This window comes from Fusarium redolens (genome assembly GCF_020744475.1).
Source record: "Fusarium redolens strain MPI-CAGE-AT-0023 chromosome Unknown BKA55scaffold_5, whole genome shotgun sequence".
Taxonomy (NCBI): Eukaryota; Fungi; Ascomycota; class Sordariomycetes; order Hypocreales; family Nectriaceae; genus Fusarium; species Fusarium redolens.
This window is the reverse complement of record NW_025763668.1, coordinates 861,200-876,421: the sequence shown is the minus strand read 5'-3', so window position 1 is coordinate 876,421 and position 15,222 is coordinate 861,200. Positions and strand designations below refer to the sequence as shown.

Genomic DNA, 15,222 nt, shown 5'->3' with positions numbered 1-15,222 from the left:
ATGCACGGCATGAACGGGTGCTCACTTCTGGAAGTCAAAGTTGGCATTCACCAATGAAGACGGACGGTTCATGCGACCACTGATCAACAGAGACGCTGCAAGTTGTCACGAGTCTCAATCATGCATATGTCGAACCATTTGCCTTGTTTCATTGAGTTGATGCTGCAGAATTTGTCTCATGGATCTTGCTTCAACTCTGCTACCCTCCAACTCTTTCCCCTTCAACTAAGATACCCCTCTTTGTTGATGTGTCTCGTTCAGAGTCATAATATCGTGTTATTTACTTAGAGGCATGAACAACAAAGCAATAACCTGAAACAGTCAGTTGTCAACATTTGGTGAGGGATATTTAGACTCACCTCGGCTCGGAGCTAAACGGGATCTAACCCGTCCGTTACCGTTTCTCCACTTCCAAGTTTAGCTCAGATCTAACAGCCTATCGCAGATAGCGATGTGGCTTGACACGTACAGGATCCAAAACTTCACCAACGCATGACTCCAGTATGAGTCACTCAACAAGTTTAGCGACTCTTTTCCAGAATTGTATAAGAGTCTGTGTTTCAGTTTCTTTGCTTTCGCCTCTTTTCTCTCTCAGATATCAGGCAAGGACACGAGATTTACACGAGAATTGTTCACGTTAGACAGCTTAAATTGCGCAATTTCCCCAGCCACACACCCTCTTCCTCAGTTATCACCAGCCACAACCCCCCTCGATAACCCTCCAGCCAAACCTCATGACCCATCTAGCCACATCCCATGACTTGTCAATGCTCACCGCTCTTCTCAAAACAACATTATTTTTAACTCAACATCGTCCAGGTTGAGTTGGAAAAACTGAAAACATTGATCTTGAGATATTTCATGTCTCTTGGTCAACAAAAACAAACAAAACAGACCAAACATAGCGCACAGGCCGTTGGAACGCCGAGAAATTAGTGGTGACGATTTATTTACATAGACCCTTGAACAAAACGCCCCACGTGGCTGAAGAGTAATTTCCGGGCCTTGTCGTGTCGCGTCAGTGACCAAAACTTCCTTAACTATCCCATCTAGCAGGCATCAAGCCCGCCAGCCCCCTTGAAATCTTTCAACTCTACACTGCACTATTTACGTCTCTTGGGTTGGGTTGCCTAGGTAATAATAAACCCCCACTCATGATCGTATCATTCACCCATTAACACATCGCCTCACAGACTGCTATGGCCCATCAGAGTCGTGTCAAAGGTCCAGGGATTTCTGCCGCCAAAGCTCCCGCTCCCGTCGTCCGTGACGTATCTGACTGGGAGGTCTTCACTGATGAAGAGTCTGACAGTGACACTTCTCAGAACACTGTCGATTTCATTGAGCCCCCTCCTGCCTACAAGGTAGACGATCCCAGGTTGGTGGTCAACAGACCCACGCTGGGTAGACCGACTTTGGACAGGCCTGTTGTTGAGAGGCCTGTCCAGGAGAAGCGTCAGTCGTCGTGGCGACAATGGCTCAACAGAGATAAGGTCAGCCCGGAGGCGGCGGATGAACCGACTCTACGTCCAGACCGAAAGGTTCGGCGTCATCGGTCTGAAACCGAGACACCCGAGGAGCGGGAGGCGAGAAGATCAGAACGTCGTCGTCGACACAGGGAATATGAGGAGCGTGGTCGTGCTGAGAAAGACCGCCATACTCGTGACAGAAGTCGAGGAGGTAGTCCAAGCACGCGACACAGACGACACAAGCGACGCGAAGGTGAGGAGAGAGAAGAGAGAAGCGATGAGAAGGAGTCTCGTCGCCTCTCACGGAGGTTCCTTGGTCGAAGTGATGAAGAGGACAAGGAACGTGAGAAGCGCAGGTCTATGAGAGAACGACCTACTCTCGACAAGAGACACTCTACCTCTGCCTCCATCAGGCATCGCGATCCTGAGTATGCCGAGCGCGAGAGGAGGTCCAGTCGCGTGGACGGTGAGAGGCGACACAAGAGTAGTCGAGAGCACTCACGGGCCTCGCATAGCCACACTCCTCGCGCGCCTGAAGAAGAGAAACGGCGTGATGAGGAGCGGGAGGCTCGGAGAGCAGAGCGCCGACGACTTCACAGCGAGCGCAAGGGAGCTACCCCCAAGAACAGTGACTCTGACCGCGGTGAGAAGGAGAGATCATACACCAGAAGTGTTGATCCTGAGCGCGCAAGAGAGCGACGCCACAGCCGACACTTGAGTCAATTAGACAACGACAACCGAAGGGATCGATACAAGGACTATGAATCTGCACGAGCTTCAATGAAGATCAAGAGTCCAGGTCCGGGTTCAGATCCTGAGAAGGAGAAGTTGAAGATGTATGAGAAGGAGCGTGAGAGAGACGAGGAACGGGCGAGAGAGCGGGAACGCGAGAAGGAAAATGAGCGCGAACGCATCCGGTTAGAGGAGAAGCGTAAGGCTGAGGAGAAGAAGAGGATCGAGGAGATGGAGAAGGAGCGTGAACGTGAACGACTTGAGGAGCAAAAGAAGCTTGATGAGAAGAAGAGAGCCGAGGACAGGCGACGTGCCGAAGAGAAGAAGCGCGCTGAGGAGAAGCGTAAGCTCGAGGAGAAAAAGAAGTTGGTCGAGGAGAAGCGCCGACTCGCAGAGAAGAAGCTGAAGGCCGAGAGTCGACGAAAGGCCGCTGAGGAGCGCGAGAAGGAGAAGGAGAGGGAGCGTCTCGAGGAGAAGAAGAGAATTGAGGAGGAGAAGCGTCTTGAGGAGGAGCGACGTATTGAAGAGGAGCGAAAGCTCGAGGAGAAGAAGCGTCTGGAGGAGAAGCGCAAGGCCGACGAGAAGAAGCGCGCTGACGTCCAGGAGAAGGAGCGAAAGCTCGCTGAGGCCAAGAAGCGCGTTGAAGAGAAGGAGAAGCGCGCTGCTGAGCGCAAGGAGAAGGATGCTCGTCGTGCTCTCCGCAAACAACAAAAGGAAGAGCAAAAGAAGAAGGACGCTGCCATCGAGGAGCAAGCGTACGCACCCCCTTCCCCCAACCAACTCAACTATCTTATACTAACACCATCACAGAAACAAGCCTCAAATTCTCGGCCCCAACAAGTGGCCCGCCCCAGGAGCACACAGACTCGGTCCCGCACTGGGACCCCTGAGACTATCTACAGCTACAGAGGCCAAACCGAAGCCGGCTCCTGTTGACGACGACGACAGTGGTGTTGACTAAGCGAGGAACAAACAGTACATGGGGCGTTTTATGGGATGATCAAAGCGGTTTTTGATCTATGACACAACATCTCCACTCACAAACTTGAACTGAACTTGCAGGATGAGATCCCTGAAAGATTCAACCGACTAATGCGGCTTTGGAAGAAGCCTATCTTATACCCTGACTGATGAACCAGTCACAACTCCACTCAAAGAAATACTTAACGTTAATGCTCTGTATGAGTATAATATGAATATGAATGATTACGAACACTTTTATTTCTCCCGTGACTGCAACGTGATGACTGTTGGATGTACTTGAACTATTTGATCATAACTGCACCTCCATCGACGATGAGGTCCTGACCCGTTACAAAGCCCGCGTTGACCAAGTACTCAACAGCCTCAGCAATATCCAAAGGTCTTCCAGCCCTATTTGTAAGATGATCCTCAACATCCTTATCCTCGTTTAAATGCGCCCATTCAACGCCCTTTTCATCGCCCTCTTTCGACTCATGGCCAGCCTTGATTCGACCTGGCGCAACCAGATTCACCCTGATGCCGAACGGTTGTAGACTAACAGCCATACTGTGCGTGAGTCCCAACAAGCCAGCCTTTGCAGAAGCATAACCCTCTTGATTCGGATCACTCTGCTTTGCACGGAATGAGCCAACATTGATGATGCATGGCCCAGCAGTGCTATGACTATCATCCGTAACAGGCCCCGTGTCCTTCTCATTCTTCATAAACGGGATGCAAGCCTGCGACACCACAAACGGTGCAGTGAGATTTGTTTCTATGTACGCCTGCCACTCTTTCAACGTATCTCTATCAACCATAGTCTTCCCATCTTTCCAATGCGGTGACGCAATACCGCCATTGTTGATGACAACGTCGATATGGCCATCTAGAAATTTAGCTGCTTGCTGAATCTTATTATAGATCTCATCTGTGTTGCGTAAATCGCACATGGCTGAGTCAACGGCTTTGGAGTCGTAGTAGGACTTGAGATGGGTGCGTGTTGTGTGAGTAAGTTCCTGCTCGTCTACGTCGAGGATGAAGACGCGGTAGTGCTTTTCGAGGAAGTACCGTGCGAGAGTGCGCCCGATACCGCGGGCTCCGCCGCTGACGACGGCTGTTTTGGGCATGATGATGGTGTTACAGTGAGGCCTGATGTGGTTCATGTGAAGGGAAGTCGAGTGGTAATATCATCAGAGATGCGGGCGTCATGAGCACGTACTGAAGACGTCACGCTACGTCATTGAGTCTGAATTTTGGAAAGAGATTTCATAGTGATAGTCTATTATCGCGGTGCATATTGTGTCGTCCATCGATGCGTTGTGTTCATTTAATGCAAGATGGCAGAGAGCAGTCCTTTCATGGTTGCCATTCCGCAATGACGAGGAGGGGTATTGGGTCTTCTTCCAACGGGGTAAGGGTAAGCATTACCCAAATGCAGGGCTTGACTGATAATTGGTTCAGCCAGGCTATGCTGTCGCTCACAAATCCAGAGGCGACCATTGCCGCGGCTGAAGCATCAGGAGCCTTCCCAATACTGTTCACCTGGCATCAGGCGCACATCCCGATCCTCTTTATATGCGCGCCCTATTGAGCAACCTTCCTACCTCAGAGGCTCGACGTCTCGCCAATAGCCACTCCAAAGCGGGAGATGTGGTCCCTCTCATGTTATCACTTGCAAACAACAACTTTGATATCGCTGATGTCTTGCTGGAGTATGGTGCTAATGTTAATGAGGAGGCTGGCAACCAATCTGGAGGACCTAGGCAAACCCGCACGCCTCTTGGAGCAGTAATAACATTTAACAACAGAGAAACCATAGGAGCTGTGGATTGGCTTCTTCGACATGGTGCGTCGCTTGTTACTAACCGAGAGGTTGGTTTCCCGGCTTTCGTCCCTGCTATTAGGGCAAGCATGATATATGAGTATTCCAAGTCGAACATCTTGATCCCCGCACGGCTTGACAACCTTCAACTGCCTGTCTTGGAGAGACTTGTAAACCACTTCTCTCGCCTAGATCAGATCAATCACCAGGCCAAAGGATACTTCGGCATGACAGCGCTGCGTTTTGCAGTACTGAGGCTAAGCACAGAAGCAGTAAACTTAGTACTAAACGCAGGTGCTGATCCAGATATTAAGGCTCAGTTCGATAAGCCGCTAAGTGCCCGGGAACTGGCAAATTCGTTGAGAGAGGGTGATGTACCGGCTGAGGCAAAAGAAAGGGGACCAGATGAAATTCAGAATTGTTTGTCGCGATTTACTCTCATACAAAGTATGATTAACAGTCGCAAGTAGTAAAGTGTCTTTTGAGGACATATCACAAAGATAATTATAGCATTCAAAGTTTATCTATCTTCCCTATAACAGTCTTAGGTCTGCAAATAGATATTCAATTAAGGTTTCCACCCAACCACCGCTCGAACAGCTTGAGTCATAGCACCGACTTGCTTATTCGTCTTGACCGATTTCCCTTTATTATATCCCTCTCTATAAGCAATCCTGTCCTCGCCTACAACTCGTTAGCTCATGTTACTATAAAATCAAGCCTCAATTGTCGGAGAGCCGTCTTACTAAGTAATGCTTTAACCCAATGTTTTGGTGCTGCCTTCTGGTGTTCATCCCACAGTGTCAGAAGATAGAGTGCAGTAGTGCCATATTCCGTCTCATGCTGGTGCACGGAAACATTAAACTCCGGATTGACACGTTTGGCAAGGTCGAGTCGATTTTTCGTTGCTTTCGCCGCTGTTTCGATAGTAACAAATTTATCTTTACGGCTGATCTTATTCAGCCCAAGATCGCGTGCGACGGGATCAAAGACAGTAGCATCGAAGTGCAAATCATCGCCGAAGAAAATGTCGTTTCGAGTGAGAGAGCCATCGACCTCGATCTGGTCATGTTGAGCCAGGTCTCGGAGATGGAAGGTTTCGTTGGGTCGGTTTGTGGTTGAGATATTAAGCTGAAACACCATGTTGACGGCATCGATGTAGAAGCCATCTTCGAAATGATAAGCGGCTTGGGCTGCATGATTGATCATGTTATAATTGATGTTTGCGCCATCACGTGGAAGGTAACCGTGGTTGGCGAGAGCGTTGAGGCCTGGGCACGGTGACCGACCTGTAGTGAGACACAATGTTAGCATTTTGGCCAGCTGTTCCAATTTAATATTGCAGGCTTACTGTCATAAGGTCCTGCGGCGCGGAACTCATGACCCTTTGGATCTGGCAGTGCAGAGGCCACAATTGCGAAGAACGCAGAAGAAAAAAGACAGGCTTTCATTCTGCAAAAGAATACGATTCGGGTTTGTAAGTAACTATTTTTCTAAAAGCAGGAAGAGAGACACATATTTAACACTTTTTAACTCTTTTATTACTGCTATATCTTCTATTTTTGCGTCTAACCTTGTGGAAGCAATACGCTGTTATTGGTTGGCGTATTGCGTATTAGAGGCGTATTAGTAGCGGCAAGCGTATAGCAGGCGTATTGCTTACAGGGAATTAAACGGACCACTTTACTAGCGTCCTGCTTGGGGCGCATGCATTCTATATAATCAGATGGTACTTGACTCTATTCACGAGAGATTCAGCTCTATGATCACAGATCAGCGAGACAGGGACAAACACATTGATATAAAATCTTTTATCGAGGAGATTTCACTTAGTAGCATCGGGCTAATCGTACCAAATAGGTTGGCTGCGTTCGAAGGTCAAGAAGCTATCCCCATTAATGCTAACCATATAATTACGGTCCGTTTCAAATTAGTCGACGACGTCGGATTCCAGAGGGTTCTTGGTATATTGCAGTTGTGGATGTCGGGGATTAGTAAGAAGCAATACTCTCTTTTAGTCTTGTTACTTACCGTTACTAGAAGACTCACAAAAACCACCGCCGCGAGATGATGGCTTTCATACTGGGAGTATTAACATTGGAAGATCTCTGAACGACGGTCGAATTCTTCGCCGTGCGCCCATCCCACCTAAGAGCACCTCCTCAACGGCTTTCAAGTCCTTTTGAAATGGCCGAAGCGTCCACAGAAAGACCCTCCAGGTTCCAGCTATGCTACGTTATATGTTCAATCATGCCCCTCGTCGTTATTGGAAGTGGTGTTCTCGGTATATACTCTACAGTTAATTTCGATAAGATGGGAGATGGCTTCACGGCTGCGGGCTGGATCGTTGCTATCAGTGTGCTATGGCTTTAGCTGGTCCGATGGCTCGACATCATCCCCAGTGTTCATGCTGGCGTCCAACAACGCCATATTTCCAGGGGATACATTGAAATAACACGCTGCTAGTATCATAAGACATGTTGTTACAGGATATCGGAGACGTGAAGAAAGGGAACCAGAATCCAGCTTTCCTTGCACTTGCTTGCCCTTGCAGAGGGTCTCCTAATACTCAATCATCTCACGTATGCCAATTTGACAATCTCATCAGCTGCTACATCACGCCCCTTATTCCCTGCTTTTATTCTACCGCCCAGCCACTTTGCTCGTCGCTGCAAACGGCTCTCACCACAACCATCTATCCCTTTTATGAAAGCATCTACCAAGCACTCACTCGTCCAGTCGGGCGTTGTACCCTTGCAACCCCAAACCCCAATACCACTTGTCTCAGCTAGAGCAGCATAGTTGTAGAGATCTGCCCATAAGGGGAGTATAACTTGCGTAACACCGGATCTTTGCAATGGTTAACGATTGCTTGTCGAGTAGTCTTGAATATTTACTTACGCAATGGCTTCATGATAGCAGTTCGAACCACCGTGATGCACCAAAGTGACAATGTTGCCAGTATCGAGAAGTGACGAGGGGTCTGCCATAAGCCAACTTGGCATTTTCAGCCGCTCGCTGTCGAGGTAGGGCTTCAAGTGCACCAAGAAATCACTGGAGAAGTTTCCTAGCTTGTTGAACTTCCACAAGACCTGGTAATCGGTGGTGGATAGTAACTCCGTTATAGCGATTGACATAACTTCAGCACGGCTTTCATCATACTGCTAAACATTAGCTACCTGTGCATCTCTTGTATTTTTCGAGACCTACAGCAAGATTACTACCAAGGTTGATGAGAACTGTAGGAGCCTTCTTGAGCCAAGCTGCAGTTTCGGGATCCTGTTGATCAGCTTGTGCCCCTGATAAGATGATGGGTCCAGCACAGGTGACGTTCGGCGGAAGAACTTCTACTGGGATCATGGCGCCTGGTGTGTTTTGAGTAATCCATGGAACGCCCGGTCGATGTATTCCAAATAAATTCATTGGTTCTCCCAGCCCAATTTCTTGAAGTCGAGCTTTTGTTTCTGACGCATCTGGCGTAAACATTGCGCTGTAGATATAGCGAATATTCATGTACATGTTCTCTGGAAGGTTGAGCAAAGGAACTGGAAAGTGAAATCCTGACGATGGGCTATGAATATTAGTGTCAGTCGATCTCCTTGGATGCAAACGGCTTACGCAGGGTATTTCCAGAACCTGGTCCAGAGTGGCTGGATACCCAAGAAATGGTCTACAAGAGTGTTCGGCGTGATGAAGGCATGTTGCCTATTCCTTTTGCGCGTGGTATCTATAGCTGGCCGGAACCAACTGTCGAGCGCAATAACTGCTGGGCCAACCTCATCGATAGGAAGTAAGCCAGAGGCACAGCAAGCAGGGCCGTGAATAAGAGAAGCCGGGCGAACATGATGAGCCTTGATGCTATTCACAGGTTAATTCAGAATGACAGTGAATTGCCTCATCATCCCCCACGCAGCAGAGCAAGGGAGCTGTCTGCCTCGGAGTCAAGTCATCTGCCATATTGAACTTAGTCAACTTCGCTTACCCGATTCCGCCAGCTCCTTCAGTTGGTCATACATCCAAAGTGCCTGTACTTGGAGCTTTATCCTTTCAAAGATTAGCTCATCCTTAAACTGCTGCCTTGCCAGGGTAGAGGAGGGGAATTGAAAACCCCGCACACAGAGCAAGAGCAGGGTATGTAATCCTCTGCATGCTACCTTAGCATCCAGCTTGGCATCTCGCTTGTTATGATGGCGGCAACTCGTACTGACCAACAAATCTCTCCTGCATCATGGTCGTCATTGCAGCAATTTACAACGTCTCTGATCTCAGCGACAATGTCGGTTTTGCTCAATTACCTACCCTTCTCCAAGAAGGAAGAGCAACGTTCTTTACCGGATATTATTGAGTCAGATGACATCATTCCAGTGCACTTGTTTGACGACACTGCAGCCGCGCGGGGAATCGTACTAGTATGGACTTTGCAGTTCGAAGACATATTGAACCCTCATAAGTTGAACGATGCTCTTTCAAATCTCTTCCAAATGGACGGGTGGCGGAGATTAGGTGGAAGATTTCGGCAAAGGGTATGCTCTCATCACTCCAGTTATCTCCCAGTATTGACTAGCATGCAGCCAGATGGAGGGCTCGAGATACACGTTCCGAGAGAATTCTCAGAAGAACGACCAGCTGTGTATTTCACCCAAGAAAAATTTGAAACTCCAATGTCAGAACATCCGCTGGCCTCAAGATTACCCAAACCCACGGGAAGGATCTCAACTCATACCGGACCGAAAGAATTCTGTGCCCTTGGACTTCGCCCCGAAACGCCTCGCAACATGGACGACTTTGTTCATTCCGACATACCTCAATTCTGTCTCCATGTCCAGACTTTCACTGACGGGACTCTTGTCAACTTGACGTTTTCTCATGTGACGACCGACCTGATGGGGCTGTCTGCCATATTCGAGGCTTGGAGCCAGGTCTTGGCTGGGAAGCTAGAAGCTGTTATCCCCATGCCAGGATACCGAAAGGATGTTTTTGACGACATGCTCAAGTCCCCACCAAGGGAACGTCATGTTCTTGCAAATAAGATTCTTGATGGCTGGCGTTTCAAAATATGGGGCTTGCGGAGCTTGTACGAATCGTGGAGATCCGGCAACATTCAGTCGCGGACCCTGTGTATCCCAAAAGATACAGTTAGCAGGATGATGCAGCAAGCTAGAGGTCACCTGGAAGAGGAAACAACAAATGGAAAACCATTCATCAGCGAGGGGGATGTCTTCGCCGCTCTTTCTTGCCTCATGCTGGCCAAGTATCAAGGTCGGGGCACCAGTCGGGAGCTGGCAACCATCATGGCCGTCGACCCTCGAAGTCGAGCCCGATCGGTTTTCTTGCCAGACAAGGCGTACGTGCAGAACTCTCCTACCAATGCGTTTGTATTTTGTCGTGCCAGTGAAATATTGGACCTGCCTCTGGGGAAACTTGCTCTTCAAGTGCGAGAGGCCATACAATCACAAACTACAGAAGAACAGCTCAAAGCATCAACAGAACTCTCACTAGAGTCTATGAAGACAAACAATATGCCTGTCGTCTTTGGAAGCACGAACATGGCTGCCCAGTTCATGTCAAATTGGACCAAGGGAAATCTTGCTGAGAAGATGGACTTTAGCCCAGCGATAGAACAGGAGGTAAGCCCTGAGACTAGAAAGGGGAAGAGGGGACATCCTGTGTATTATCAAGCTTCTGATCCCGGGCACAATACTGTCTCAGCTATATCTAGTGTGTTTGTGGTGGTCGGTAAGGACTGTGAAGGGAACACTTGGTTTTCCAACTCGCTACCGCAGGAGATGTGGACAGACTTGATGGAATACCTTGAGCAGCTCAGCCATGTTGGTAGAGCGTCCAAACTTTGACGAAGATCTTTTGTATTAGGCTGGGAGGCGTGGCTGATAGCTTAGCTAGTTAGCTTTAACACTCAAGTCAAATGAGATAGGCGTTTTGCTTGTTCAATGAAAGGACCATCGTGCAGAATGTTGATATTTCATGAAAACATGTGAGACATTTGATGTGTGATCAGATTGCACTCCATTCAAACGCTATCTATGTCTAAGGGCGTCCCCAAACTCCCAGATTGTTCGCATCATAATCCTCACATACAGGCTCAATGAATTGTCGAGACTTCTAGGATACAACCCTTGATGTTGTTCAGTCACGAAGAGCAGCTTGTGCAAATAACACTGGAGTCAATCCCAGAAGCGACATAGATCCCCAAGCCCATGAGTTTTGCCTAGGGAACCTTAAGACTTGCCAATACGCCGCCATTGTCAGACCAACTCGTAAGAAAGCACGGGCAATAAGTGGAGCTTTCACGATAATTCCTGTCGTTGTTATGTCGATACCGTGGGTGAGGATCGATTCGGCTAGAACGCCTACCGTAGCCAGGAGTAGTATCGTGTTCTGTTTGCCAAGCTTGACTGGCAATGTTTTGAGACCCTCCTTAGTATCTTCCGGAATATCTCTAATGTCGCATGAAGTCTCACGGAAGAATTGATACAAGACGGCGAGATAAAAGCTTCTTGCCCTTAAATCTCTGTCCGCACATTGGAACTCATCTTGTCGACAGCAGTAGGCCATACTGGCTTCGGCACAAACAGTTGCCATACAGAAGGCAACGACCAAAGACTTTGCCTCAAAGAGCTAAAAGTGTTAAGGATATATCGTAGAAACAGGATGAGTATCGAGCTTACCAGAGTCTTGGGTTTGCTTAGAATCCACCCCTTCGAGATCGAGTACAGTGGTACGCAAGGGATCCCCCAAGCCAAGCCAAGAGGTAGGACACGATATATATCATGTATAGTATGAAGATCCAATGTTGCAGTACAGGCTAGGACGATGGTCCAGAGACCATATACCCAAAGGTTCCATATCCACTTGGCAGGTCGGTTTGATGACGAGAGATCCTTGTATGTGTCCATGGCTATAAATGAGAATAGTCAGCAACATGTCCTTGAGATGAAGCTTATTAGAGTTAAGAGTATGACTTACAGTCGACAACAGCTGATATGGTACCAATGAGCCCGAGTAGCCTCGCTGGAAAGTGATACGAGCCGGTTGCAGTTTGTATAGCACCTATCGCTGGAGCCAGATGCCCCAGCCCCATCAATGCAGGCATTACGCCGAGGCTGTAGAAGGTATTCGTTCTTGACATATTTGATGTTGGGCAGAGCCGGGAATGCGATCAGCAGACGATGGAAAGATTGTCAAAGGAGAGGCACACAGTAAATAAACGTCATACAGGACAAGCAGAAAACACAAGTAAAGGTGGGCTGGCATGCTTTCACGGGGACAGCCGCCAATGATTCCTCCCCTTTTCCTTGACAGGTATCGGCTTCGGCATCAGAAAGCCAGTTTCCCAGTGATTCACGGCCATTCCGAGCCAAATCTTCTCGCCAAGCTGTTCCATCATTGGCCAAAGGGCCATCAGCAAGTCACATCAGAAATATGTTACTGATGCATCCCAAGTCTCCCACGTTATCACTAACCCTCCATTGCCCAACGAATCTGTGACAAGAACATTCTCCAATCATTGACACCCTGTAACAAGGATATCTCCGAGCAAGGTTGCCCGCTCTCGTCATGTAAGCGAGGTCCCGCGGCAGACTCTGAATCATGGCGAGTTATTTCCAAGTGGTCGATCCGACCCTGAATAGGGCTCTTGCATACAGAACAAAATCGATCGTCATCAGGCGGCAGCATTCTCACATAAATCATTGGCTACTCAGATTCTTTGGGTTGGATCCTAAAAAGTGACGGTCGCATCCTCGAGGTGGGGCGGGATTAACAAGATATTGTGCGTGCTATTTACTCCAGCCAAGATTTTTTTACCCTTGACTTCATCCCTCACTTTAGCGAGACCTTTACAAGCAGCTTTGACTTCCACTTTTGGGACAATTTATCATTCTTTCCACTCTTGGGCTTTCTCACAATGACTGTTGATCTTGCTACCACCATCCAGGCCTTTCTGCCTCGGATCGTTGTTTACACTATCATTGGTACCACTACCGCATGGCTGCTACACCTTATGCAGCCTGCCTTCCAGGCGGCCCTCTCCAAGGATTACCATAAGTTCAACTGGGCTGGTGATAAGAAAGGTGTTGGTACCTTCATGAAAGCATCATATGAAGTTGCCCTCAAGTCTCGAGAGTATTTCAAGGAGACTCATCGCAAGGTAAGTTTATACCATTTACCTTTTTTGGGGTCCAACACTAATGACATTAGATACTTGAAGCTGGCCATGGCGGTATTCAGCTGGTTCCCATTCCTCACTGCAGCACAGGCTTTATGCTCATGGTGCCAAAGCAGCTCTTGAATGAATACGTCAAACAACCTGAGAATGACATTTCTCTCAAGAGATACACTCTTCAAGCCCTTGTACCTGACTACACTACTCTTGGTGCTCATATCGTCATTCATCCTGTCTACAGGAATGTCGTTCATAGAGAGCTCTACCAAAAGCTCGCAGACAAGATGCCCATGGTGAATGAGGAGATGAAAGCCGCCCTTGATGACAATGTCGCCTCAAAGGTTGACTCCAATGGTGTTGTGCAGATCAATATGTGGGATATAGCGAGTGCTATTCTAAGCAGATCTGCCAACCGTATTATCTCAGGTCAGCCTTTGTGTGACAACAAAGAGTACAGAGACGCTACCGCTGAATACGCCGCCACATTCTTTGCGTCAGCGCTGTACGCCCGCTTTATCCCACCATTTCTTCGCCCGTAAGCAGCCCCAAGACAACGATTACTTGCCAATTGAAGTGATAGGTTGCTGACATTCCACAGGCTTCTGTTGCCTTACATGTGTCGTCCGTTGATGCGATGCATTGAGACAGCTGCCAAGCACGCGAGGCCCGTGCTGAAAGAGCGCATGGCTATTATTGATGCTGCCGAAGAAAAAGACATTGAACCAGATCTACCTGTAAGTTTTGAGATCTGCCAGTTATTTTTGACAGCGGCTGATATCCCTAGAATGACATGCTGAGCGCCATCATCCTAGCTGCCAAAAAAGACCCCAACGGACCATCAGAATACGAACCAATGGTCATCGTCGCCAGAATGATGGTTCTAAACTTTGTCCAATCATACACTAACCTCGTCACAATGACCAATTTGGTATATGACCTCATCTCACTCCCCGCAGGCGACTACGAAGCCATGATTAGCGACTTGCGTGCCGAGATAAGCCAGGAAATGACAAAAGGCGATGCATTTTCACATGAATTCTTCCAAAGGCTGCCACTAATGGACTCTCTCATCCGGGAGAGCATTCGCTACAACCCAATTGGTGAGACGGGCATTGAGCGAGCCGTGGGTAAACAGGGCGGCTTCACTTTCTCCAACGGCATCCATGTGCCGCAGGGTGCCATCCTTGCTGCACCTATCAAGGCCTATCAGAGAGACGATAGGACATACCCTGGCGGGTTTAATCCTCGTCGATCAATGGAAGATCCGGAACATCCTAAGATGACGGATATTTCGCCTGATTTCTTGAACTTTGGGCTTGGAAGAGGAGCCTGTCCTGGAAGGTTCTTTACGAGCAACTTGTTGAAGCTTACACTGACGCATTTACTTATGGATTACGACTTTGAGAGGTTGGAGAAGAGACCGGAGAATGTTCGCAAGGTTACGATTGACGAGCCATGCGGACGATTCCTCATTACGTTGAAGAAGAGGGACCATGCTTGAAATGGTATAGATAGGTCTCGGCATGTATGTAGAGGGAACTGCAGTAAGAAACTAGTTGAGTCTAAATCAACGCTCAACAGAGTAATGAGTGACGGGATTGTTAACTCCGATAGTCAGACACGCCCAAATACGATGGACCAGAGAGCCAAATTTCTCAGGAGACCGACTCTTGGACATGCATGAACACCTTGAAAGTTCAAAGGATCAACTCCTCTTCCCTAGTCCTCATTAACCCCTCCAATGACATATTTTACGATCCTGATTTCACTTTACTACGAGTTATCCCCCGCTCACAATACTGATACCCCGCATAGATAAAACATGGACGTTGATCCTTCACCCCGCATACGACAAGGCAGCAGAATAAAAACCTTGGCAGAGAACATCAGAAGAGGATGAATGCAGCGACGCATATGCATATTGCAATCTAATCCCTCAAACTTGTGATCTTGATGTAGGATCATGCAAGTCAAGTTTCCAAGATAATTTGGTACTTTTGTAATTCCCGCTTACTCCTCCCCTAACTATCTACATGATGCAATGGTAACCATTA

The 15,222-nt window shown here is 48.2% G+C and overlaps 9 protein-coding genes across 9 annotated transcripts; 5 read left to right on the top strand and 4 right to left on the bottom strand.

Moving 5' to 3' along the window:
- Positions 1–1,199: 1,199 nt before the first annotated feature.
- Positions 1,200–3,162, top strand: BKA55DRAFT_687448 (uncharacterized protein; the record flags this gene model as incomplete). The annotated part of the gene is made up of 2 exons (XM_046199068.1): positions 1,200–2,956; positions 3,012–3,162. The coding sequence occupies 2 exons, from the start codon at positions 1,200–1,202 to the stop codon at positions 3,160–3,162; spliced, it is 1,908 nt and encodes a 635-aa protein (XP_046051868.1).
- A 304-nt stretch (positions 3,163–3,466) lies between these two features.
- Positions 3,467–4,291, bottom strand: BKA55DRAFT_506051 (uncharacterized protein; the record flags this gene model as incomplete). The annotated part of the gene is made up of 1 exon (XM_046187235.1): positions 3,467–4,291. One exon carries the CDS (start codon positions 4,289–4,291, stop codon positions 3,467–3,469), a length of 825 nt encoding a protein of 274 aa, XP_046051867.1.
- Positions 4,292–4,739: 448 nt separating this feature from the next.
- BKA55DRAFT_687446 (uncharacterized protein) lies at positions 4,740–5,456 on the top strand (the record flags this gene model as incomplete). The annotated part of the gene is made up of 1 exon (XM_046199067.1): positions 4,740–5,456. The coding sequence occupies one exon, from the start codon at positions 4,740–4,742 to the stop codon at positions 5,454–5,456; it is 717 nt and encodes a 238-aa protein (XP_046051866.1).
- Positions 5,457–5,470: 14 nt separating this feature from the next.
- BKA55DRAFT_562136 (Chloroperoxidase) lies at positions 5,471–6,456 on the bottom strand. The gene is made up of 3 exons (XM_046192231.1): positions 6,338–6,456; positions 5,733–6,275; positions 5,471–5,670 (listed from the first exon to the last, which is right to left on the bottom strand). Exons 1-3 carry the CDS (start codon positions 6,435–6,437, stop codon positions 5,555–5,557), a joined length of 759 nt encoding a protein of 252 aa, XP_046051865.1. The 5' UTR covers positions 6,438–6,456; the 3' UTR covers positions 5,471–5,554.
- On the top strand, positions 6,446–7,318 carry BKA55DRAFT_296332 (uncharacterized protein). The gene is made up of 3 exons (XM_046185581.1): positions 6,446–6,463; positions 6,570–6,980; positions 7,027–7,318. The coding sequence occupies exons 2-3, from the start codon at positions 6,713–6,715 to the stop codon at positions 7,170–7,172; spliced, it is 414 nt and encodes a 137-aa protein (XP_046051864.1). The 5' UTR covers positions 6,446–6,463; positions 6,570–6,712; the 3' UTR covers positions 7,173–7,318.
- A 241-nt stretch (positions 7,319–7,559) lies between these two features.
- Positions 7,560–9,225, bottom strand: BKA55DRAFT_687444 (uncharacterized protein; the record flags this gene model as incomplete). Its single annotated transcript, XM_046199066.1, has 5 exons — positions 7,560–7,836; positions 7,888–8,147; positions 8,197–8,557; positions 8,605–8,844; positions 9,191–9,225. The coding sequence occupies 5 exons, from the start codon at positions 9,223–9,225 to the stop codon at positions 7,560–7,562; spliced, it is 1,173 nt and encodes a 390-aa protein (XP_046051863.1).
- BKA55DRAFT_591939 (uncharacterized protein) lies at positions 9,174–10,838 on the top strand (the record flags this gene model as incomplete). Its single annotated transcript, XM_046195322.1, has 2 exons — positions 9,174–9,509; positions 9,558–10,838. The coding sequence occupies 2 exons, from the start codon at positions 9,174–9,176 to the stop codon at positions 10,836–10,838; spliced, it is 1,617 nt and encodes a 538-aa protein (XP_046051862.1).
- Positions 10,839–11,130: 292 nt separating this feature from the next.
- BKA55DRAFT_687442 (uncharacterized protein) lies at positions 11,131–12,133 on the bottom strand (the record flags this gene model as incomplete). Its single annotated transcript, XM_046199065.1, has 3 exons — positions 11,131–11,622; positions 11,673–11,902; positions 11,971–12,133. The coding sequence occupies 3 exons, from the start codon at positions 12,131–12,133 to the stop codon at positions 11,131–11,133; spliced, it is 885 nt and encodes a 294-aa protein (XP_046051861.1).
- Positions 12,134–12,910: 777 nt separating this feature from the next.
- Positions 12,911–14,669, top strand: BKA55DRAFT_687441 (cytochrome P450; the record flags this gene model as incomplete). The annotated part of the gene is made up of 4 exons (XM_046199064.1): positions 12,911–13,153; positions 13,204–13,703; positions 13,767–13,902; positions 13,953–14,669. The coding sequence occupies 4 exons, from the start codon at positions 12,911–12,913 to the stop codon at positions 14,667–14,669; spliced, it is 1,596 nt and encodes a 531-aa protein (XP_046051860.1).
- Between the last annotated feature and the right edge of the window lie 553 nt (positions 14,670–15,222).